General features: G+C 40.0%; 1 protein-coding gene across 8 annotated transcripts in view; it reads left to right on the forward strand.

The window, feature by feature from the left end:
• eml1 (EMAP like 1) overlaps positions 1-24,366 on the forward strand; it is a 43,575-nt gene that overhangs the window by 2,363 nt on the left and 16,846 nt on the right. For 3 of the 8 annotated variants that reach the window (XM_077557924.1, XM_077557933.1, XM_077557972.1), the window contains exons 2-5: positions 709-789; positions 20,422-20,604; positions 20,859-20,909; positions 22,357-22,495. In XM_077557924.1, the coding sequence (XP_077414050.1) occupies positions 709-789; positions 20,422-20,604; positions 20,859-20,909; positions 22,357-22,495 (454 nt within the window). Of the gene's footprint in view, positions 1-708; positions 790-6,041; positions 6,611-20,421; positions 20,605-20,858; positions 20,910-22,356; positions 22,496-24,366 lie in introns of those variants that run through there. The other 5 variants (XM_077557963.1, XM_077557982.1, XM_077557947.1 and 2 more) reach the window with 3 other exon arrangements.

Here is a 24,366-nt window from a genome sequence, read left to right on the forward strand (position 1 = left end):
GACGATTGATTATTGCACTCACAAATATTCGCAACATTTTTTTCATCTCGCTAACACTTGATTTCAGATTTATGAAAAAGGGACATGTGTGGAAGATATCTTGAATTGAGTTGAATTAAAGATATCTTTAACTGGAATTACGACTTGTCAGATTTAAATTGTATGGCATATGTGAATTTTAAAAGTACTGCAGTAACTGGGCATGCAATCTTACCTTTCATAAAGCTGAAACTGTTTATTCTGCCAACCAATGGGATGAAATGTGTGCATAGGCTCCAGAGAAGGAGATGAATGGTTTCCACAGCAGTTTATTTTAGGCATTATTGATTCAAGGTTCGAATTGCTCTGACTTTGAAAGGATCAAGAAGAGGAGCAACAGGGCAGTGTGCATAAACAAAGGCTTCCTATTTATAACACAAAAAAGAAGTGAATGGAAAGCAATACTGTATACAGCTAGTGCTGCGTGAGGACTTGTCTGATTGTCTGTTTCAGCTTTTGCAGAGAGGAGAAAAAAAGGTTGTTCAGGAAATAGGGGGAGGGTTTCAGCAGCCAAGTCAGATGTGATTAATGTTGTCACTGCTTGAGAGAGCCCAGTCTTGTACCCTCCGACATATACTACTGTGCGTGTGAGTCCATACATGAAAACATCACAGATCAAAATTTCTTCGTATTCTTGATATGAAACACTTTTTTTTTTTTTTTGGCTAGATGTGGTCCAGAATTGTACCAGTTCCCAGAGTCCAGATTGTGGCTCATCGTTACAGTCAGAGAAGTTGGTGTACTTAATCGGTAGGTTTCCTGTTCACTCGCTTCTTTTACTTTTTTACATATGGTTTGTCAAAACATGTAAGCACAAACCTTGAAAAAAAGAAGAAATAACATTTCAAGTGTTTCACGATTTTTAACATGACAAAATAAGCCTAACATTTTAGATGCTCAGTTGGTCCATATGGGTAGTAATGTAACATTGCATCCCTCCTACCTTATTGTGCAAGTAAGGCAAGGCAACTTCTGTAAAATATTTGCAGTTTGAAACTTGTAAACATACCTCAGGTCAAAAGTTTCATTATGTTTCTTATCAGGGATTATTGGTAGTTGCTTTTTTAAATACTAATCGCTATAAGGTTCAGAAAAGTCAAAATAATAACATAGTGACAATATTGCTAATTCAGAAACACACATTCTGCTTTTGTAAACTAGCTCCACTTTCTGTATGCAGCCACATTGTTAGTGGAAGCGGTGCACATAAGCATGGCTGGTAAATAAAAGCGCCCTGCCCTAATACCAACTTTATCACCTGATTACACAATTGAGTGTTTACATGAATCACTGAGACCCCAAGTTGGAAAAATTCATGGTGTAAACCAGCCCAATAACCAGGACAGCACACAGATGGTGGCAGGATCATCCAGAGGATTGACCTTGTTCCCGCCTTCGTTCTGGATTTGGTTGTGTTTAATCCCAGCCCACTGGCAGACTGACTGATCATCTTTGGAATTTAAAGAACGTCAGCAGTTTTTTTTTCTTTAGAAAGAAAAGAAATGAACAATCTGCCCAAATTGACTGTGGCTTTCAATAGACTCTTTGCTGTTTTCTACATCACTCGAGAGGAGGCCATACTTTACCTAGAGCTCACGAAAGTGGAAATACATCAAATGCTGGCAAATTTGCACGATGATTCCAATGTCCAATTCCGGATCATCATAGCCACAAATCACGCGGACGCAGTAACTTAACGCGCCGAGCCAGTTAACAGCCATCCAACTCTACACTATCGTTTGCCGACACCCATGTCACTCACCAGGTCAGGCCCCACCTTTTAAAGCCATACACACTCCCAAGTCACAGATAATACAGTAGAACATGAGGATGGTGACCTCAAGTGGACAAAAATAATAAAATACATTTTTAACCCATTACTCGATTAAATCAGTGGATAATCTGTAGAATACGTCTAAAATGGTCCTGTTGCCTAAATCAACCAATGCTACTACTGTATGTTGTTGGGGTTTTAATGTGTCACTGCCAAACTTCCACAAGTGATTGTACTGTAATTTAGTTAAGATTTGATCCCAATGAAATTTATTTTGATTATATGGCACTGAGAGATGAGATTTCTCTGTTTTTACTCAGCATGGCTGTTTGTAGACATAACACAACGTCGATCCTGGTAGTGATGATTGTGCTGCTGAGTCATGCAGAAACAGAGATACAATGTATGATAATAAGAAAGTGTGGACCTCAAATGGATCTCGTGTTCTATATAATTAAAAATGAATGCTTCCATTATTTGTTACTCCAAGTGGGATATCATCACACACATTGTTTATTTTCTAATTGTGTGTGCGTGTGCGCCAGAGGGGAAAAGTAGGGAGGGGAGGCCTTTAGGGTGGAGGGCCCGGAGCAGCCGTGGTCCCACCACCTGCCACCCACTGTGTTGTTAGTGTGGGTTGGGGGACAAGCAGGGGTAGCGGTGGGGAAGGAGATCTGATGCTTATCCTGATCCCAAATGTGCGCCAGAAAAAGATTTACAATAATCCGAGCCCCCTTAGACAAAACATGGCTCGCACAACAAAACCCAATGCTATGTTTGCACGGTTGTTTTTGATGCATTCAATTCACAAATCTGGATGTAAACACTAGAGGTTATTTGCCTTTCGGTTACTAAAAATCTAATTTGATCTGACATAATGTGCTATTTTTTGTGGCGGCTACTTTTGTCTGCTGATGCACAAATGTTGTAATGGTCAAGGTTTAATCCCGCTTTGCTTCATGTGGCTTCTCAAATGTAACACCCTATCTGAATTCCCACAATTAAATGCAAACAACTCACAAAGGATACCTTGTTTCCCCCCCGCGTAATCCTCTCTGCTGCACAGCTGACTAGATCTGCTGGTGCATGTCTGGATGACATTGTGTAATAATAACATACCGACCAGCTAGCATTAGGACCAATTGTTAAAAAAAAAAAAGAGATTTGATACAAATGTTATATCACAAATTCTAGAGAGGTATTCATTTAACAATCTGTTTTATTTTGAGTATAGTTTAATTGCAGTTTACATTATACTGATAATATTAGCTAATATTTAAAATCATTACTTCTCTAAAGTATGTTTCATTGCATCACCTAATTCTGACCAATTGTGTGTCAGGTTGATAATTGATTCCCTATACATATGATTGTTTGAAGATCATGTGGGATTTTTCGTCATTTTTTTCCAATTAATATGTAATTGCAATCCTACAACGGGACATTCGATTAGGAAATGTGTCGTCAAATTGGCTGCAATCAGCAAAAGCACTGTAAATTGTGTTTACTCTCTGAACAACAGCATCTTTGGGAAGTTGAATTGGAAGCAGAAGTTCAGAACATTCAGAGAGAGAAACAAAGAGTTGAGAAATTTGTGTTTATGATTTCCCCCCTAGTTATTTGATTGACTGTGTGTCAAATATTAAGATTGGTGTAGAATGCTTTCAAACCTGAAACCATAGGGATAATTGATTTTTTTCTCCCTATGATTACTGTAGCAATTATGAAATTTCCACCCTAATCCAGCATTTTTGCTATAAACCCAGTCACATGTTGTCTCAAATGCTGCAATTAGTCATCATTTAATCATTTAATCTCCAACCAAAACCATTAGGATATGGAAGGTTTCGGCCCGATGCCAACAATGTGTCTTGCTCAATACTGATTTGTGACTGATTAGACCGTTGTCTGTTTATGTTTGATAAAAATCGGAGGATGATGAAGTCGGAGAAAAGGATGGTATTCAAACAGAGCACATGCAGTCACGTTCAGCGAATAGGATACTTTTTAAAAGACAAGCTCAAAGAAGTACGGTAGCCTTTGAACAACCACTGTGAAAGCTGCTTTTTCTATGTGGCTGTTGTTTTCTCTGTGCAAGAACATTAAGTCATCTCAAAGTGCAGCCAGGTCTTCGATGTTAAGCCATTTTAACTCTAACGCTTCTTTTGTGTGATTTATCAGCAGCGTCTTGGTATATAATATAAAGGGGAATATATGCCACAGAGAGTGTCTACTTGATTATTTTTCCAAGCAAGCTTGAATTATAAATAATGCAGTACAACCCCCCTCTTGTGTGCACATACACACCCCCAATCTGAATTAGGAAGCACACAGTTCAAACCCTTTTCCCCTCAATAAACTCGCTCCCTGCTCACTTTTTAATTTGCTCCTGCCCCCCCAAGCTCGCTTTCTCTATTCCTGTTCCATGCTCCCCTCCCCCTCGATCCCATTTCTTTCTTTCTTCTATTCCTCGCTCTCCCTTTCACTCTTCCCTCCCACCGCTCGTCCTTGTTTTAAGGATTCCTCAGCCTTTGCGACGTCTGCAACAGCCGATAAGACGCACAGACAGACAACAGAATGGTAATCTCGTTGAGGCCGGGCGGCGACCCCGGAAATGTACCGCTTGAACGTTTGGCTGCCGAGTGCAAATGTGACTTATACGGGCGTGCTGTCCTGTCCTCATGTCACCCCCAATCCTTTCAGTCTGGAAGGTGCTACGTATGCTAAGTTATGGCTCTCCAGCCATGTTGACATGGGCATCGGTATATGTACATATATATATATATATATATATATATATATATATTTATTTATTTATTTTTTTATTTTATTTTAAATAATAATAATAATCCAATCGGTCCAATCAGAATTCATTCCTCGACAATGTTTAAAGTCAACACTTACTGTACAGAGCCTGTGAAACATTAAGGAATATATTTTTTTTAATATTAGCTCTACCAGTCAATACAAGCTTGAGATGATCGAAATAGGTCAGAAAATTTCCAGCACTGGTGTCACAAAAGACAGATTTTATATCCAAACCGAAATTTAAGTAATCAACATGGAGGATAGCACACTTTCCCAGCAATTTTTTTTGCCACGTCTTCACGCACTCCTGGAAGGATTCTTCAAGTCCTGCAGCCAGGTCCTTCAAAGTGGATCCCCTTGAAGACCCCTTTGAGCTTAGGAAAGGTACACTAGAGTGGTTTCCATCCTTAACTCATTCACTCCCAACCATTTTCGCTGAAGCAACCCCCTTCGCTCCCGGCTGTTTTACTGGATTTTGACAGATTTTGCAATACCCACAGAATATTGTCTACTATTGCTATAAAAACATGCAACCTACCAAAAGAAAGATTATAGTCTCTTCTTTAATCAGGAAAAAACGTATATTTGTATCCGTTTCTGTTTTGCAGCAATTAGCATTAGAATATAGCTAAGTTTCATCATTAATTACAAATCTGGGGAAAAAGCTTTTTGCAACATGACCCTGGCTGATCTCTTATACTCTGTTGCCACCTGCTGGCCGTTTTTTTGTAATAACTACCATTGCTTTAAGCGACCTTTCCAGGTCAGAAGCTGCATCAACGCCTTCTGTATGCTCTAGCAGAAAAAAACGTATAAATACGTTTTTGGGATTGCCGGTGATATGTAACGTTTAATATTTGTATTATTTTGGTATTAACTTATTGTTGCCAAATAAAATTGAGTTGAGTCTAAAATGATCTGACATTGTTTTTCGGGGAAGTTTATGTACTAGTGCTCATGTGTCAAGATCCGGTCCTCGAGGGCCTGAGTCCTGCATGTTTTCGAGGTTTCTCTACTCCAACGCACCTGATTCAATGATCAGGATAATTATCAGGTTCCTGTAGAGTTTGCTGATGAGCTTAAATATGAATCAGCTGTGTTGAACATGGGAAGCCTCTAAAACATGCAGTACTAAGGCTCTTGAGGACCGGACTTTGACACCACTGTACTAGTGGTATCGCTATCTCTTTCGGCTTTGTTATATCATCTTCTGAAGGCTGAAGGTTGCCTTTTCAGTACCTTTTTATACACAGCAGCAACATTGGAGCAAGGTTTAAAAAAAATCCCTTAATTTAGTTTCATTTTCCCCTTCCTCTCATCTGCTCTACCTTAATCTGAATCACCAAGCAGAGGAGGACGAGCCATCCCACAAGCCCCGCCCCCTTGAGCTCTGACTCGCCTGTGCTGTGTGACAGTGGGAAAAGGCTGGGCTCTCCCTAGCATTATCTAAACACACACATAAGCGCACAGCCACGGAGCAAACGCCTCTGCACACTCAAACGCTCCTTCAAGCTGTTTTTCTGCTGGAGATCAGCGAGAGCGAACAGCTGCCGAGGACAGTCGAGAGGAACAGAGAGGAAGAGGAGGAGGAGAAGGAGAAGGAAGAAAAACAACCTCTTGAACTTCTGTCAGTTCAGTCCAGTCAGTCTTCAGGGAAAGAGCCTTCTCTTGGAGTTTTTCTTTCTTTATTTAATTTTAATGTTTCCTATGTGACACAAGGTGGAGGAAGAAGAAGAGGGAACTGGAGTTCACGCAAGTGAATGGGTTGCCATGGTTACTCACCCAGGGAGCCTGACCCGCACAGAATGAATGGAGGGAGAGCCAAGTGAAAAGATAAACTAAGCAAAGGGAGTCACCGGAGAAAGAGAAAGTGACAGAGAAGAGAATCGCGGATAGCAGAGGAAGTGGAGCAGAATCTGAGAATGGAGGACGGCTTTTCCAGCTACAGCAGCTTGTATGACACCTCGTCGCTGCTGCAGTTCTGCAATGGTAAACAATCTCACCATTTCTGCATGATGTTCCTCTGGGCTTGACACGTCATAGTTGTGGTTAGCTTGACTGACCTCTGCTGAGAAAAAAACATTCGAAAGGGAGTTTCTCGTGGGCCACATTCCTGTCAAGTCCAAGCTAAGCAGTAATCAACAAAAGTGCGTGTGGGACAGCAATGATGTGTCCACTGGGTGGAGGTTGCGGGGTGGTAGCCGGTGATTCAGGGGAAAGGGGAGGCAGCATGACGCATCAATATGACATCATTTTGAAAAAGATTTATTCCCGAGCAAGATGCAAGTTCTGAAAAGTTGAGCCTGGGCTCGGCTATGGCTGACTGCTTGACAATATTAAAGACGACAGAAGCCGTCAAGGATGTATTGGAGTGCTGGTGCAGCACATGCACAAAGGGGATTATCCCCAACAAACTGAGGGACTTTTGTGGCAGATGGACTTAAATCTTCTGTTGTGTTGATGACTCATTCTCCCACACTTACATCTTCATCCTTTTCATGTGGAACCCTTGCTCGACTCTTTTAATGCTGGACATTTTATGTTTTCTAATTAGTTCCACTTACTACAAAATGTCAGTGTCCCCTCCCAGGACATTAAATCAATGTTATGGATGGGTTGTTGCTATGATGATATACCAACATGACGTTGCCTTGAGTATGATCAGTTTCGTTTAATGGGCCAAACCAAATGACATTGGTGGATAATGAAAACGTCAATAGTGTTTGTAGTGTGAGGGACTGATCCTGTTTAAGCACGCAAGTCATGAAGGAGTCTTCAACTTAATTATAGTTATTACTAATCAAGGCTTTCTCTGCTGGCATAAACAATATCAGAAGCGGCAACCTACATTTACATTATTTGTTGCATTAATTCTTCATATCGTATATGATATACTGGTATGGTATATATTTGTGCGTCATATAGTACGTCAAAGACTTTTGTTGTTTTTTTTCCTGATGTTGTCTCAGATGTTGAGATGGTACAGCCCAAGTTTGAAGTCAGTCGACCGGAGTCCTGCAGGTTTTGGAAGTTTCCCTTCTTCAACACAGCTGATATATGATCAGCTCATCAGCAAGCTCGGCATAAGCCTGATAACGATCACTGTTGATTGGAATCAGCTTGTTTTGGAAGAGGGAAACCTCCAAAACCTGCAGGACTGAGTTTGCCCAGCCCTGGTCTACGACAAGGGGATGAAAGTATGAAGCCTGTAAATATGCAAAAGTTACAGCTACCAAAGTATTTTTTGTTCGTCTCGGGGTGCTACCCGTGCCACCCAATCTTCATAGTCATAGGTCGAACATGTCGGGACAGGGTTCTGTTAAACCTCTGTAGGGAGCGCTACAGACCCATTTTTTTGTACTCGATTTTGGCAACTTTAAAATATTTTTTGTTTTGCCAGGCCCGATGTGTTTGCAAATTTTGGTGAGTTTTTGTTCATGTTCAAGGTCTCAAAAATGTGATCGTTTGCAGGGAATAAGAAGAAGAAGAAGAATTCACTGCTCGGGCCCTAACTAGAGCTGCGGGCAGCTATAAAGGGCCACTTTGGGGTACTTGCTCATTGGGGTACTGAAACATTTTGATTGAGCTGCTTCCATTACGTGTATGTGGATGTTGGATTTGTTTATTTATTTTTTGTCCAATCAGATTTCAGCCTCTATGTGCTGCCATGTCATCATAATCTGCCCAGGGCCTTCACAATTCAGACTTTTTTGGCAGATTTAATTTGAACTATTAGCAGTTTGACTGTTTTAGAAACCAATCCCTTTTCAAATTTTCCCCGTAGGGCCAGCTTGCCGGTACACAATAACATAATCATTTTTCTGTTCTCTGATTGGTTGGTCAGAGCAAGCCAAATTCGACAGGAAAAGTATGTCTGTTTTATAAGACATTATTTTTGATACAGTTGTCGTGCCTCATGTTGTGGCTGGTGGGCGTGTTCTTGGACACGGAAGTGACTGACAGAAGTTTTACATTATTATCCAAGCACGTCGGACATTTGATATGTTTGTCTTTTGCTCACATGATAGTTTTGTATGTAATGAGCAATGTAAGAACAATTTCAAGAACTGCAACTTAATTGTGCCGATTGACCAGAAAAACAGGTGTAACTGTAATGTTAGAATAGTGTTACGTCAAGCTTTAACTAAATGACCGACTGAACTTTCCTGCAAATTACACTGTAGGGTCAGGAAGCACTTGTTTGTAGCATCATAATTGGCTGAGAGGCTCAGTGGTTTGGTGACAGGTGAAAAGGTTTTGGTGCCAAGCTTCTCGGACGACCGTTTTTGCTGTAGTAACAGTTTTGGGAATAATGTTTGCCTTTTTTTCTTGCATCATGCATATAGCAAGGCAGGAAGAAGCCCATCAAGCACCCTTGGGATGAGCTACACAAATTCCCCTTTTTAAATTTCAGTACTAAGAGAAGTAGCTCCTTATTCGTTATTTTGACTTCTTAATGTATTGCAGGTCTGTTTGAGTAAGCCTGTGTGTCAGTGTTGGGCCTCCAGGCCAGAGTGACATCATCGACCAAAATGCAACGATGTCATCCGTTTCCCTCTCTGCAGCTCCATGTGTTGTGGAGCATCCAACCACACTAATGCTGAGAGACTAGGTCAGCTAAACGGCAGGAACACACGCAGGCTGCACGTTTTGTCCTCAGGAGGTCAGAGTTAGCGCGCTAGCTTACGCCAAGGGAAAATTAGCCTCATTATACACTCAGGCAGACAGACACTGATTTCATCTCATGGACTAAGTTAGTCATTTAGTGATTTGCCTTTCTGCTTTTTTACATGATCTGCTCAAGAGGGGATAGTTTTTGTGATTGTGCGGAAATAGGAGTTTGTTTTTATCTGCTGTTTTATGCAAATTACTCATTTTCTCTTATTAGCTAGCAGGATTTGTAGTTTTTTTATTTGGTTTATGACCTTCTGGCCTTCTCACCATTTACAAAATACTAAACTCTTTTCAGGATGTATTAAATTATGAATTTCTTACTATTCCAGCTGTTTTTGAGCGATCCTGAACTGGTTGCCAGCCAATTGCAGGGAATATATACTCAAATAACCATTCACACTCACTTTCACATCTTTAGACAATTTAGAGCAGGGATCAGCAATTTATGTCCACCAAGTGCGATCAAAATGTCCATAATCGACGTATGCTTCAATTAACGTTAGTTCTCTTGATTATTTTTTTAATGGAAAGATTAATGTAGCTCTTAGTGTAAACGGCTGCCTTTTGTGTTGTTTTTTGCATAGCTTCCTCTGGCGTGTGACATCATCACCTGGATTATGCAGCCAATCGGATGCCTGTATTTACAACTGATGATATAAAAGAACTTTTAATACCTTGACTATTGTGACATCCCTAATTATTAGGTTTTTTTCATTGTCATCTGGCGCGCCAGATGTAATTGGCGGCGGGCTAATTTTGGCGACGCCTGATTTAGAGTCTCCAATTAGCCTAAGATAAATGTCTTTGGGAATATGGGAGGAAGGATTCGAACTCAGACTTAAGAGCTGTAAGGCAGATGTGCTAACCACTCTTCACTGTGCCACCAAGCTCAAATATATTTATCTAGCTTTCTACGTTTATTGTTTCTATTTGTGGCATAAATTACAGTACAGCCAAGTTGCAATTATAGAAATAGGAACATTGTTTTAAAGCAGCATGTTTTCCATTTCCTATTGAAATGAAATTTAAGCAACATAATTTAATTAGAATGGCACAAATATCCATCAAGGCCAATGTGGAAAAACACATCACATCTAATCCAGTACAAAATGTGAATGGTTCGGTGCTGAGCAGTGTGCGGCGCTTCTCTTTCATTTTGTTGTAATTCCCTTTATGTACGCTACATTTTCGATCTGATTTGGAGACAAAGTGCTGTTAATAAGACAATGCAGCATTTAAATCACTAAATCATCAGTGGTTTTCATGTTTATCGAGATGGCACCAGAATTTGATCAAGTCCACTCCCTCTCATTCCTCCCGTTCATGTGTGCCTAAATGTGGATCAGACATCCTTTTATCTCCATGCGCCACGCAGTTCACCCACAGGCACATTAGCAGAGACTCCCACCTCCCACAAAATGAGGATATTTTGACACACTCCATCTTGCAACCCTTCTTCGGCCTTGGTCCAAAAAGCATGTCTGATGATGGCACGTGTACATGGATTAGGATTAAATCCCCCCACTCACGCTACCAAAGGCAGTAGCCAATTGAGCCCGGCAGGGAGGAGAAGGACTGGATATTATGCCAGCAAAACACCCCGAGGAGTTGAAGAGCCAAGTTTAGCATCCATTGTCTTCACATTTCTGCGGTTTGGATCCAAATTGTCACTCCCGTTTGCGTAGTCGTTTTATTTGTTTGATTTATGTAGTGTTGTTGAAGTTGCTCTATTATGGACAGATTTAGACAATTAAAGTGGAAACTAAGGCCCGCCTGACACAGTTTTTTTTTAGGCCGATTCCAGTTGATGAATTGAAAAATGTGCTTGTGTTTCTGTGACGTTATTCATCTGTAATATGCACCAGCACAGCATTCTGACAAATATCGACTTGATCTGGCGTATCTCCTCCACGACTGCTGATTCATTCGATGTCTGACATCGATTTCCTGTAGTTCAGCATCTGTGAGTGCTCACACCACTCTCAGTTTTTTTTTTTTTTTTTTAGCTATCTATAGCCATACATGCACTCACAAATTTCCCGAGTTCCCTTCAAATTTTCATACTTTGTCTTATCAGCTATTCATTTGCTTTAGCTTGCAGACATTTTGTTCTTCCTCATTTTCCCTTCACGCTCATTATCGCTCTCTTATGCTTTGTGTTTGATCTTGGGAAAATGTTCTAGCTTAAAGTACTTTGCTATTTTTAATACCTACTGAAAGCCGGTCAGCTATAGTTCTGACACTCTTTTTTTTTTAAAGATTAGCAACACCCCAAAATTACAGCGTCTAACTGGTGATCTATTTATAGAACAGACCTGCGGCTACTCATGTGGTCCTTGGGGGCTACCTGGTGCTCACGGGTTAGTGACCTCTGCCCTAAGGCGTTCAACTTTGGAGGATAAACAACAGTTCCGCCCACTCTCCCTCTTATCTCGCTCTGCTGTTTTTGCTCCTGATAAGAGTTCACGCTGCACTTTTCACTTTTATGGCAGCGAGCGAATGTGTTAACACTTACACAGAGTGACAGTTTGTGCTCATTAAAGGTGCACACTATGCAGCTCGTGGTTAAAAAAAATGCTGTCTGAGGTCAGGTGGAGCAAGCTGGCCTGTGTTGTGATGACGTTGTGGCTGTATGTCTAAGGTCAGGTACACGCATTAAGACAAAGTCTATTTTTGTCCCAATTTTTTCCCTTTCCTGACCTCAAACGCCCGACTAACGATTACTGGTTTGACGGTTTTCAATAACCGCTAATACTGTATGTCACTGGTAATGAGCTCTTCTTTTCTTTTTTTTAAGGGGACTCCTAAGCAGCGGCCAATATGATTGGCTGCTTGAAGAGTTTAGTAGACTAGCTGTCTCTATTTAGCTTCTTTTTTTTTTTTAATCGGTGAACAGAGAAGGAAGGATTGGGGCTGCAGGGAGGTTAGACAAAACAGTCTGATGGCTTTTGATTCATGTGCATTGTCCTTAAGAAAAATAAATAAAAGCATGGCGCCAGTGGGTACTAGTTAGCCCCATTGACAACATGAGTAGCCCACCACTCAGTTCTAAAAATAGCTCACCAGTGATGAGAGACATGCTAAGGAGAATTAAAACAGAAGAATGTTAACACTTATTTATTTATTTGAGCTTAATATGTTTCTTAATGTACCCAATATTCTATATGTTGTTTAGAAATAAAAATACATTCCTTCAATGGGGGAGAAAATGTTTTATTTAGCCAAATATTTCTAAAAAGGACACTGTAAAGCTTTAATTTTAATACTGTGATATTTTTGCTCATACCTTCATACCGTCTAATATTGACCCATGCCGATTGTCCTATAACATGATCCTTATGTCTGAGATGTGTCAGGAGTGTATTTGTCTCGATCATAGGATCCAAAACGGGCTGTGGCCGACTATTGAACATGTTTTATGTTTATTATTGGATTGGTAGTTGCTTTTCAGAGGAAGCCATTTGTTCTTTCTCCTTTTCTGCTTTCAGTGTTCTTCCTCCGTCACTCTCGCCTTTTCCTGCACTGACACACATTCGTGCAGCCTCATCGTCTGACCCACTAAAACAATCATGCATGCAAAGTAGGAATGTGGAAGCTTCTGCGTTGAAATATAACACGACTGTATGTATGTGGGACTAAAAGCGTAATGTTCAATGTGTGTCTGTGTGTGGGTGTTTGGCAACAAGCTCTTCAGTCCTTGCGCATGAAGTCATGCATGCATACAAATATCATGAAAGAGCCAGAAAAAGAAAGCACTCTGCATGGTAACACTAGATATTCTCAGCAGTGTCATCTTGTACCTGCGGTGGGGGAAGGCTATGAGTAATAAATCAAGCCGTTGACAGAATCCCAAAGAAATTATTTTTAGTCACTGATGGCAGCCCCTTTTAACACTGCCTGTAAAAATCGCCATTTTTTTCTGCCTTTTTATACGGAACCAGAATGTGGCAATTTTGCAGCTATCTATTCAAAAAGCGTACATGTCGGATTTGTTCTCTGCACCGCTTCAGGTTCAAGCCAAACAGGCACAATTAACCTCTGTGTTCCTGCAGTGCAGATCCCAAAGGCTGCTCCTGCACCCTAATTGGCCTCTAACATCAGGAAAGTGGGAACCCTCCGATCCAAGTGCGTGTCTGGTTGCGTGTTCAGCCTGTTTCGAACATATGGAGAGGGGGAAAGGAAATGGTCCCATTTAGAAAGTCCATTAAAAATAGATTAATCAAGAACACAGGTGCAGAGATGCGAGGGAGGAAGACACGCCTAATTGGGTCGTGAGGTATAATGAAATTATGAATGTTGCCGTGTTGCTCAGTTGGCTAGCTTTATTTACACGCTATTATTTTAGGCCGGACGGACATTCATGCAGCCATTACATAAATTATGTAAAAGAGACTTCCATTTTATTATGGTGTGTAAATCATACCGGTTGAAAACAATCCCAACATCATTACTGAAGGATGATTGCCAGTAGGCCAGCAACATCTGTGGCTTTTTATATGTATGATTCACCTAAATGGGCTTTTTTTTGGCAACGGAAAACCCTTATTTCTTATTTCTTTTTTGGGTGTGCTCTTCTTTCAAATGAGCTCAGTCAGCCTGCGCCGATAATCACATCCAGCTGAAAACAAGTGAATCATGAGTATTTTGGATAAACACACACCAACTGGGCCACTCAATGCAAATAGCTCTTGAATAGAATAATATTTCAAACAAATACATTTTGTACTCTTGGACACTACGGTCACATGAATTCCTACACTATTAAATCAGCTGTTAGGCTGCCAGTTGACAGTCGTCGAACACAGCATGTTCAAAGGAAATCTCTTGACTTTGGACTAAGATGGCAATTTTGTATGCTGTTGTGTAACAAGGGTGTCTGCACCCAACAGCACCACTGTATGTTCTCAACACTCCAGATGGTGGAAGTACTGCTGGCTGATGTTCAGAGTGCTGACAGTGTCTGGCACTGGGAGCGTTTCCCATAACAACAGTGTAAGTGGACGGAACAAACAGCGGTTCACACAAACGCTGGATGGAACGGAACAAATGTCTTGTCTCTCGTTTTGGGTGTTTGTTACTTGGGCACAAAGGATCGTTTCATGTGGGCAGAAGGTTGAGTTTGACAGAGACATTTGTGTTGGTGCCTGGAACCGCTGTCAAGCTTGACTTATGCCTCTCTGGTCTGAATCTCCTCTTAAATGGGCACACAGCAGTAAGACCAGTGTCTCTTGTTTATTTCCGTTTTGTCACATTTTGTAATTCAAGTTGCGGTGTGACTTGTATATCACATTTAAACTGATGGTTGTTGAACGTTTTTTAAACCTTTGCTCCATAGGCATCTTCTAAAAAAGAAAAGAAAAAAAAAAGTATTTTATTTTTTAAAATATATTTACATTTGTTGCCATTTGAATCACAATATAACCATTCACTCATTCTGTAATGCAAAATACTATGCCTATTGTTACCACCTGCTAACAAGCAATTGACATAACAACCCTAAATTTGCTCCACCACTACAGTATTTATTTTCCCCAGTTCAACCTTGGTGGTAGTCTGTGCTCTACTTAGTGGCATTCTAGTTATGTAAATTAAATGACAACAATCTGTTTCCCACCAACTTGGAAGGTAGCCGAGCTCATGGTCTGGCTTGGCATCCCAATAGACAGGAAGCATTAATATTTATACTGCCTTGTTTTCACCCTCCTGAGACAAAATGTTAGTTTTAAAATACACTTAAAGGGGAAAACGACCAAAAATAAATAAATTGCGACAATATGTTCTATGCAGCCCCACTAGTCTAAATACAGTATTCTGGTTAATATTGCGTTAGTGGAATATGAGTTAAGCAGCAAAATCCAGCAGTTTTTATCAATATCAGAAGGCGGCCATTTTGCCATTTGCTGTCGAGTGAAGATGACATCACAGTTGCTCAGGTAACAACCAATCACAGCTCAGCTTCAGGAAACAGGTGAGCTGTGATTGGTCGCTGCTTGAGAACTAAGCAACTGTGATGTCATCTTAAGTCGACAGCAAGTGGCAAAATGGCCGCCCGCTGAGATGGATAAAAACGGCTGGATTTTGCTGCGTAACTCATATTCTACAAATGTAATATTAACCAGAATGTCATGTTTAGAGTAGTGAGGTCAAATATAACATTTTATTGTCAAGAAATGTTTCTGTATTGACGTTCCTTTAAATATCAATTTCATAGAACAAAGGGAGAACAAATAAACCCAATCTTAAACATTTGAACCATTTTACTCTCTTCACCGCTGTTCAGCTCTCTTAATTGCTCACAAGAGGGTGTTGAAACTGAATTGAAATTCAAATCCAAGCTGCTGTTTACTCCCAAACCCCTAGAAAATTGTTATCAGTTACAATTGGCATATCCTGCATAATCCCTTGTTGCTCAGCGAATCCCCTTGTTTGTGCTCTGTGTTACAGTAACTGACTCTACCAACTCTTCGGATTTTTGGGCATCAAAGCTTTATAAGTGGCTTACTATTGCTATTTACTCTAGATAAAAGGTAATGGCGGAAACATGCCGTATCGTCTTCTGTTTTGATTCCGATGTGCCAACTTTGAAGGATATATGTGTGTGGGGAAGTTGCTGTCAGTTTACCTTTTGTCTGACCCCAGGAAGGATGCAGTCAGTGGAAGGAAGCGAGGCTTTAACAAACTCATGGAAGGTCAGTATCTGATGCCACGTGGGATTCGTCCGCCCTCCCTTCACGCTCTACTCTCTTTATGACCTCTCCGTCCACTTGTCTGTGTTGAAAACACGCTTCAGACACCACGATCTCCATTGCTTGACTCTTTAATGCCCATCAAGGTCGCCTGTTGTGGCTTTCCTTCCTGTTGGCCATCTCTTGTCTATAAATAGCTTTCGTAAGCCTCTGTCCAGCAGAGCCGTTTGGAAGCACAGAATACTAACTGCCAATTGAATCTCTTTTGGGTCATCCTCACAATAAAACAATTCTTGACTCTGTGACTGCCAGACGTTTTCAGAAAAGGGATGCCGTGGGTGCCAGCCGATTTAAGCATTTTTGACTGATCTTTCAAGGTCCACAGAAAATGATGTGTTTGGACTATGGAAACACACATACTACCAAATGAAAGATTGGACTCTCATCTTTCATCAGAAAAAAAAGTTTGTTTCTACTTTATTCCGTTTTTCAGTAATCAGCAATAAAAAATGGTTAGTTTCACTTCTGTTTTGAAAAAAAAAAAAACGTCTTTTAACGTCTTTGGCACTCCATAGGATTTTACTAAACGTTATTTAACGTTTTTGGCAGTCAAAGAGTTGATGATAGAGAAGGAGAAATGCCCCGTCTGATGCACCTCTTGCATGCCAGTCTTTAAGATGAACTGTCGGACAAGTATAAAATAAGTGAACCAATAAAACATAAGCTACATCTAACACTAGTGATCACAAGTTAACGCATTCACTGCCATTGACGGCTATAGACGTCAAAAATTCATTGTAACTATTTCTATTAGCTTAAAAAAATCCACTTTTGCTAACAAGAGTATGAAAACCTAGAAAGCATTTTGATTGTTAATTTAGAACAGATATAAAATGTGTGATTAATTCTTAGTTAACTAGTGAAGTCATGTGGTTAATAACAATTCAAAAAATTTAACCGTCTGACGGGCCTAATTTAACAAATATATATAAAAAAATAAGAGGCAATTAATTGCATGATAATTGTATATATGTTATTAATGTACAATAAAAAATATAGGTTTTCATAGAAAATGAAATGAAAAATTGTTAAACGAATAGAAATAGTTCACATGAATTTTTGACGTCTATAGTCGTCAATGGCAGTGATATATAGAAGAGGATTTCAGTCCCTTCTTGTAACTACAAAACAGGATATACAGTGTTCGTATTGTCACAGCCTGTTTCCAAAGGCATCACTCTCCATTTGTCTTCCTAATGTTGGAGAAAGTATTCCCACCGAAAAGGGTGTATCAAGCACTTGCATTTTCAGCAGCTGTAATAACCTGATGTCCCATGATAGCGCGAGCCCAGACCAAAATGGAAAAACGCTTCCTGTGCGTTACCACAGCATTTGGCGATTAAGACATTGTAGTCCTTTGTTGTTGATGCTGAGAGTGCTGAAAGCGGAAATGGATCAGAACACATGTGTACGCTCCACAATTCAATTATTGATGAGGGTGAGGTCAGCGCATGAACTCAGGAAAGTGCTTCTTTGTTTGTTCAATGATGGGAAGGAAGATGGATGCGTCAACTTTCAAGTGCTTGTTCACATTTGATCCAAGGGGATGATGGATGTGTGCCATGTCAAATAACCATGCAAATAATAGTCCAGGGTGTGTGACCTGTCCTTTCTTTAAGAAAAGATCGGGCAGAGAGAAATGATGTCATTGAAGCTGCACTGTCTGCAATCAGCTTGCTCGGGTGTGGTGTAATAATGTGGGTTCATTGGATTGAAAAAGAGAGACACTGGTGTCCCAGGGTTGTGCATGCTGATGGATTTTGTGTTAAATGGAGAGTGACACATCACTGATGGCGACTGCACAGATATTTATATATCTGCCCTGAACCTTAGGAACATTCCTTATATTGGGTTCTGTCACGTGGCTGTGTTGCGTGTTATGTTTTAAGCTTTCCTTGAAAGACAGGCAGGTGTCAAAGCGTTGATGCTCGGCGAATGGCTTGTGTTTTTTTTTTTTTTTTTTGCGACAATCCATCTTTGTACCGCTCCGCCAGTGATACTATTGTGAGTCTTTTGCTGGGAGCAGACGGGGGCAGATGCTCATTAGATAGTTGGAGCTTTATCTTGGGATAGTCATATTCAGAAATTAACATGAAGAGGCACTGCTTCAAAGAACGCACCTCAGGTGAGCGCGGTTTATTTTTAGCAAAGAGAGAGAATTTCTGGATGTCGCTGTTGAGTGAAAATGTCTCGAGTTTATTTTGTGACAATGTTTTTCAGGTTTCGGGGAGTCTTTTTGGCATTTGACAGACATTCAGAAATATAGCAGATTTTTTTTTTTTAAAGCGTTTTGAACTCTTTTGTTTGTGTAGTTTTTGATGTTTGATATGATTCAATTTCCTGTATGGAATTTGCATGTTTCCCCCACTCTTGCATGGGTTCTCTCCAGGTTCTCCTGCTTCCTCACATTCCTAAAACTTGCATGTCAGGTTAATTTATTACTGTAAACTTGTCGCCAGCCCGAGTTAGGCTTCCGAAACTTAAATGAGAACAAACGTTATAGAAAATGAATGGCTGGATTATCCATTTTCAGGCACTGTTCAAAACATATGCAAAGTTGCAAACAGTCTTATAGCTTGATGTGAAAATAAATATATTTGGTAAAGAAGTAAATTGGTGACTAAATTATGCATGCTATACACATTCTGGATGTCGTTGATTTATAATTGAGGATCCCTTGTCTAAGATTAGGCCTAAATTTTAAATGGGTTAATTCATTTGAACTGCGATTGAATTTATTCAGCTATTAATATCTCCCAATTAAATTTGTACTTTTCTAATTATTCTAATGAGTTGTGCTGATTGCGATTGGCAACAAGTCCGGGTTGCCCAAGTCAGCTAGGATAGACTCCAACTTACCCGCTACCCAAATGAGGACAAGCGCTATAGAAAATGTATCTGCGTGGATTAACATCAGATCAACATAGTTCGTGTTTCTTTCCGTTAGCAAAGCAATGTTTATATTTAAGTGTTTGACAACATTATTTACCAAGTCAAGAGCTCCCTGGCATTTCCATCATCCGAGCAGGCGGTCCTGGTTTAAAGGCAAATCCTCAGAGAACGCACATGCCGCAGATGTCCAACGCATCTCATGCATTATTCATCTGACTGTTATTGCAAGTCTGCTGGGAAAACACAGCGGTGATTTACATGTATATTTGATCAAAGTCATTGTGTGTGTGTGTGTGTGCGAGTGCATTGATTAAGTGGACTGTCTCTTATCAGGGAGTCAGCGGTGGCAATTGTGTATGTTTAAATATAATAATAAATATAATGAAAAAAATTTTCTTTCTTTTTTTACCCCCATGGCTCTCCCTTTTTTTTTTGGTTCATCTTCATACAGTGTTCCCCTGCTGTAATCAAAATTCACCTACCTCAACCTGCTACATTGTAGGGCTTTTTTGGTACAACATACTGTATCTATTTTAGGGATTGACTGATAATTATCGGCACCGATATTTGGCATTTTGACAGATATTGGTATCTGCCTTTTTTCTTTTTTTTTTATCTGACGGTCTATAATAGATCCATTTAAAACAGTGTTGGCCTCAGGGAACTATTTACATTTTGAGTTAACTTTATAAGAGATGCTGCTGACCCTAGGAACTCTCTGCATCTTTTGTTTTTGTTTGATAGCAAAACAAAGATACATGAAAGTTTAACATTTCAGTTATTTTTAAATTTTGGAAAAAAAAATATTTACTGTAGAAAACTATAAGGAGCTTTCTTTACTTGTTTAAGTTTTCATTTAGTAAGACGTACTTATGAGATTTAAAAAATAATCATTTTGCAAATCTGAAAAGTTGTTCAATAAACACAAAGTTAAGAGTTGGAATTTGTATTTTAAATTTTTTCATGCCGGTATTTTTCCCTTTTCCTGAAATTTTATATCGGCTCCAAATATCGGTCTCCTTGAATAGTAAGTATTGGTATCAGCCCTGGAAAAAAACATATTGGTCGATCTCTAACCTATTTGTCTATCACGCAAAGTCCCACAATATAATGGAAACCTGTGATTCATAGAGATAATTTCTTACTGTAATGCCCTCGCATGTGGGAAAGGAGAGCCACAGATGCAGAGATATTTTTCAGCTGCATGCTGGGAGAAAAGTAAAGCATATAAACACAACGCTGTCGACCACAGTTCACACCCAGATCTCACACTTATATTCATTTGGTGCATTTCTAAAATGTATTTAAGTTTGTCTGAATGACTTTCAATGTGTTCAAATGATGGGAAATGCGTAAAACTATAAGATTTTTTTTCCCATATGGTCTCTAGTGTAGCGAGGATACCTATAGTATAAAGTGCCTGAAACGATCTGAAGAATATGTCATCCACTTTGAGTGTCTTGACAGCAGCTCGCCGTGTTTTCTCAGATGACAGCGCGTCAGCATCCAGCAGCATGGAGGTCACCGACCGCATCGCCTCCCTGGAGCAGAGGGTCCAGATGCAGGAGGACGAGATCCAGCTGCTCAAGTCCGCTCTGGCCGACGTGGTCCGGCGGCTCAACGTGTCTGAGGAGCAGCAGGCCATGAGCTCACGCCGAGGGCCCACCAAAGGTGAACGTTAACAACCACACAGCACGAGACTGAATGATTTCAACTGTTGGTAAAGGCTGGGTAAATTTAAGTTTACTTGTCAGGAATTTTTTGGAATCCTTTAAAAAAAAAAAAAATTGTGTTAAAGGAAAAAAATCGATTAAAATCAGGAAAACTATTTTTATGAAGGAAAAGCCAGCCCTATTCTCACTCTGTTGCTCTCCTTCCACTGGACTGAGTTGTGTTGTGGTATGTATTGTGCGTCATGTGCGTAGAACCTGCTTTGAGAAAATCTCCCTCGGCAGACAGCCATTTTGGGAAGTCAGGTAGGCCGAATGTCTGCGCCAACTAGACCTGGTGGCTTTTGAATGAGGGAGCACATTTCTATCACTGCCTGCTAGAACAAGTGTCAAATTGTGTTCACGTTGATAAACACACTTACTGCTGTAACACACTGTCTGATGTACTGTGCTCGAATTGTTTTGCTTTTATGCAATGAATAGACACATTTCATACTTTTGGCATTTCTGAGTGTCAGCAAGAGTAATGTGACAAAGAATACTAAGTCATTGTGTTTTCCGTAATTTTATTTCAAGAAATTATATTCTAACAATACTTTAAGTTGAGAGGATGCTGTTATGCTCATTTGGGCCTACAAGATGACTGAGTAGAGATTATCTGTTTGGATTTAGACCTGGTGGATGACTCGGGGCTTTTTTTTTTCCAGCTACTGGGCAGCAGAAAAACATAACGTACTACAAAAGTACAATTCGCTGTTTACACCTGCTGCGTAATTACTGCATGAAAGATGATAGCGGTACAAGTGTGAGTGTCTGCCCCATGAAACTGTCTATTAAATATTTATCACTGCAGGAAAAAGCTGCATCTTTGGCTTTTAAATTCTGGCACGCGTACGTGTTTGTGTGTGCATGCGCCGTTTGTGTTGTCGTTATCACTTAAAGATTGTCCGTGCATACACTGTATGCTGAAGGTGCATGGGGGATTTTTGAAATTGCTTGACACAGAAAACAATGTTGTGAGAAGTAAAACCGAATTAATCTTTTTATGATCTTAGTCCAACAAATGAAAAATCTAATTTGATCAATGCAGTAAATGGAGTGCGCTTATATAGCTATAGCTATATATTTAATTAATCTCATTCAAACAGAAACCTCAAAGTGCAGCCTACACCTGCGTGACAACATACTTAGTTAGTTTAAAACAACTGGCTTTAAAAATGCCATACTCTGGCCAACAACAGAACAAAAGATAATTTTTCTCATTAAATCTTATCTACGTTGCTACTAAGCCTCATCTTAGCTAGCGCTAAGCTAGTTCGTCTCTCAGGTCCGGTGTCCAATTTTCCAAATTCCTTTTCATTTGTTGCTAGCATGGCGATAGCCAGCGACTAGTGAGGTGTTAGCCGGGCAAATATTCTCATTGCTAAAATGGCGTTAGCGTCTCTGTGTGAACATAGTTTTCACTTAAATACGTGTTGCTTTTTCCACTATGCTATTCTGTTGCGTTTTATGTTGTTTGTTTGTACAAAACTTTGGTAAATGCCGACCAAATGTTGTCAGCAGTAGCTAATTGCTACTTATTTATACCTTGGCCAGCTAGCGTAGCGCCTTATGCCAAAATCACATCGAAGGAAGTGTTTAGCCCATTTCTGTCATAAAGGAACACAATCTCAGTAAATCATTATTGTAGTTGTGATTTAAAAAAACATAAGTGTGTTTTTGTAATGTTGTTTTAATCTGATTCGTTTGCCAGCCCGGCCAATGATTGCCACTTTGCCGTTAAGATCCTCTGTGAACAACGGGACCATCCTACCAAAGAAAGGCGGTGGCACTCTGCCCTCCCCTTCTGGATCTGGATCCAGGAAGGACACCAGCACAGCATCCACCAGAAGGTGAGCAAATGAAAGAGGATATTAATCAAATTCCCTTGTGATGGTGAAATTAATTGACTGCAGAGGGGCCGCTTTACCCCCGGTTTTAGGATCGTGTTTTACTTGTCTTTGGACGTTTAAAGGTCTCGTCATGTCTTATCATTCCTCCCATCAATTTTCCCATCTACTGCTAATGTCAGCCGATGCTATTGACATTCAACAAGGCTCGTAAATCTAGCAATAGTGTGAGTACAGTGTGTGTGTTCAGGCATAATCGTGGCACAAATGTCATCAGGGGAACAATAAGTGTCTACCATCCCTTGTAGTCGTTACCATAATGAGATGAACACAACACTTTCATTTCAGTAACCAGAGATTTACATTTTTTTTTTTTTATTTATTCTCATTTTCAAATTGACAGATGGTGTTTGATTGAAATGTGGCTGTACTATATATATAAAAGGAATTTCACCTAGTTCTGTATTTTTTCCACTATGTTGCCTATTACGTTACTATTGCTGTTTGTTTTCAGTGTCAAACGTACTTTTTTTTTTAATAAGAGGATGGAAAACTTTACTCCCCTCACCAATGGGCGCTTTGGGGACGCTTACATTTCTTGCTGGAGGTTTGATGGTTAATTTCAAATTTTCTAACTACAGCTCCACTTCAGCGGCTCATGGTTATCTCTTGAGGGAATATGACCTAACCAGACAAGATCATTAATTATAACAAATGTGTTGAATGTTGACTTCAATTCTCAGTGGTCCATTCCCGTCATTTGTATTTCCAATTATGTCCCTTCCGCGACCCACCAAATGCCATGCGGCCAATGTACAGCCTGTCACCTTATAATAAGATGTGCAGTTTGTCTCCTTTGTCTCTGCCATCCAGAATTCTGTCACCGCTGCTCAGGTGAGCGTGTCAACATGTTACCGAGTCTAACATGACTTAACCGCTTTTATGACATCAATCTCCAATCATGACAGTAACATACTTTTAATGCTTTATTTGTTATTCACATGCTCCATGCACTTTGTAATATTCACATACTTAAAATGCATCTTCTACGCTACCATGTGGTCCAATTAGTATGATTTTTTCCCCTGGCTAACGCAGCCGACAAAAGCTTTTTTTTTTTTCTGTCCCATAGCAAACAAATCACTCCTAAAAGGACTGACTGTTTTTGAATGTCAATGGATTAGGTGACCGACTGGGCCGCCTGGCCAGTGGACTGCTGATGGAGTCTTTTTATTGTGTTGAACAACCCGGCTGCCAAGCGGCCCAATTGATCATGTTTAACTGGTGAAAGGCCATCTACAGGGGAGTCAAAAAGCCAGCTAATGAATCCCTTTTATATTCTGGTTTTCACACCATTTATTGCTGTTGTACTGTGACCAAAATTAAAGTATATTAAGATATTTTTGAAACATGAAAAGCAACCTATAATAAACTTGTAGCCCTTGAACTTCAAACTTAGTCCAAAATGTAGGCCAAACATTTAACTCATTCACTCCCAGCCATTTTCCCTGAAGCAACCCCCTTCGCTCCCGGCTGTTTTACTGGATTTTGAAAGGTCCACAGAATATTGTGTTCTATTGCTATAAAAAAAACATGCCACCTACCAAAAGAAAGATTAGAGTATCTTCTGTCATCAGGAAAAAAAGTACATTTGTATCTGTTTCCGTTTTGCAGCAATTAGCATTAGAATATAGCCAAGTTTATTCATTATTCACAAGTCTGTTTAGAACAGTGGGGAATGAGCTTTTTGCAACATGGCCCAGGTTGATCTCTTATACTCTGCTGCCATCTGCTGGCCGTTTTTTTTTTTTTGTTATAACTACCATTGCTTTAAGCGACCTCATCAGGTATGCGCTAGAATAAAAAACATAAAA

The sequence above is a fragment of the Vanacampus margaritifer genome, chromosome 1 (genome assembly GCF_051991255.1).
Source record: "Vanacampus margaritifer isolate UIUO_Vmar chromosome 1, RoL_Vmar_1.0, whole genome shotgun sequence".
Classification (NCBI taxonomy): Eukaryota; Metazoa; Chordata; class Actinopteri; order Syngnathiformes; family Syngnathidae; genus Vanacampus; species Vanacampus margaritifer.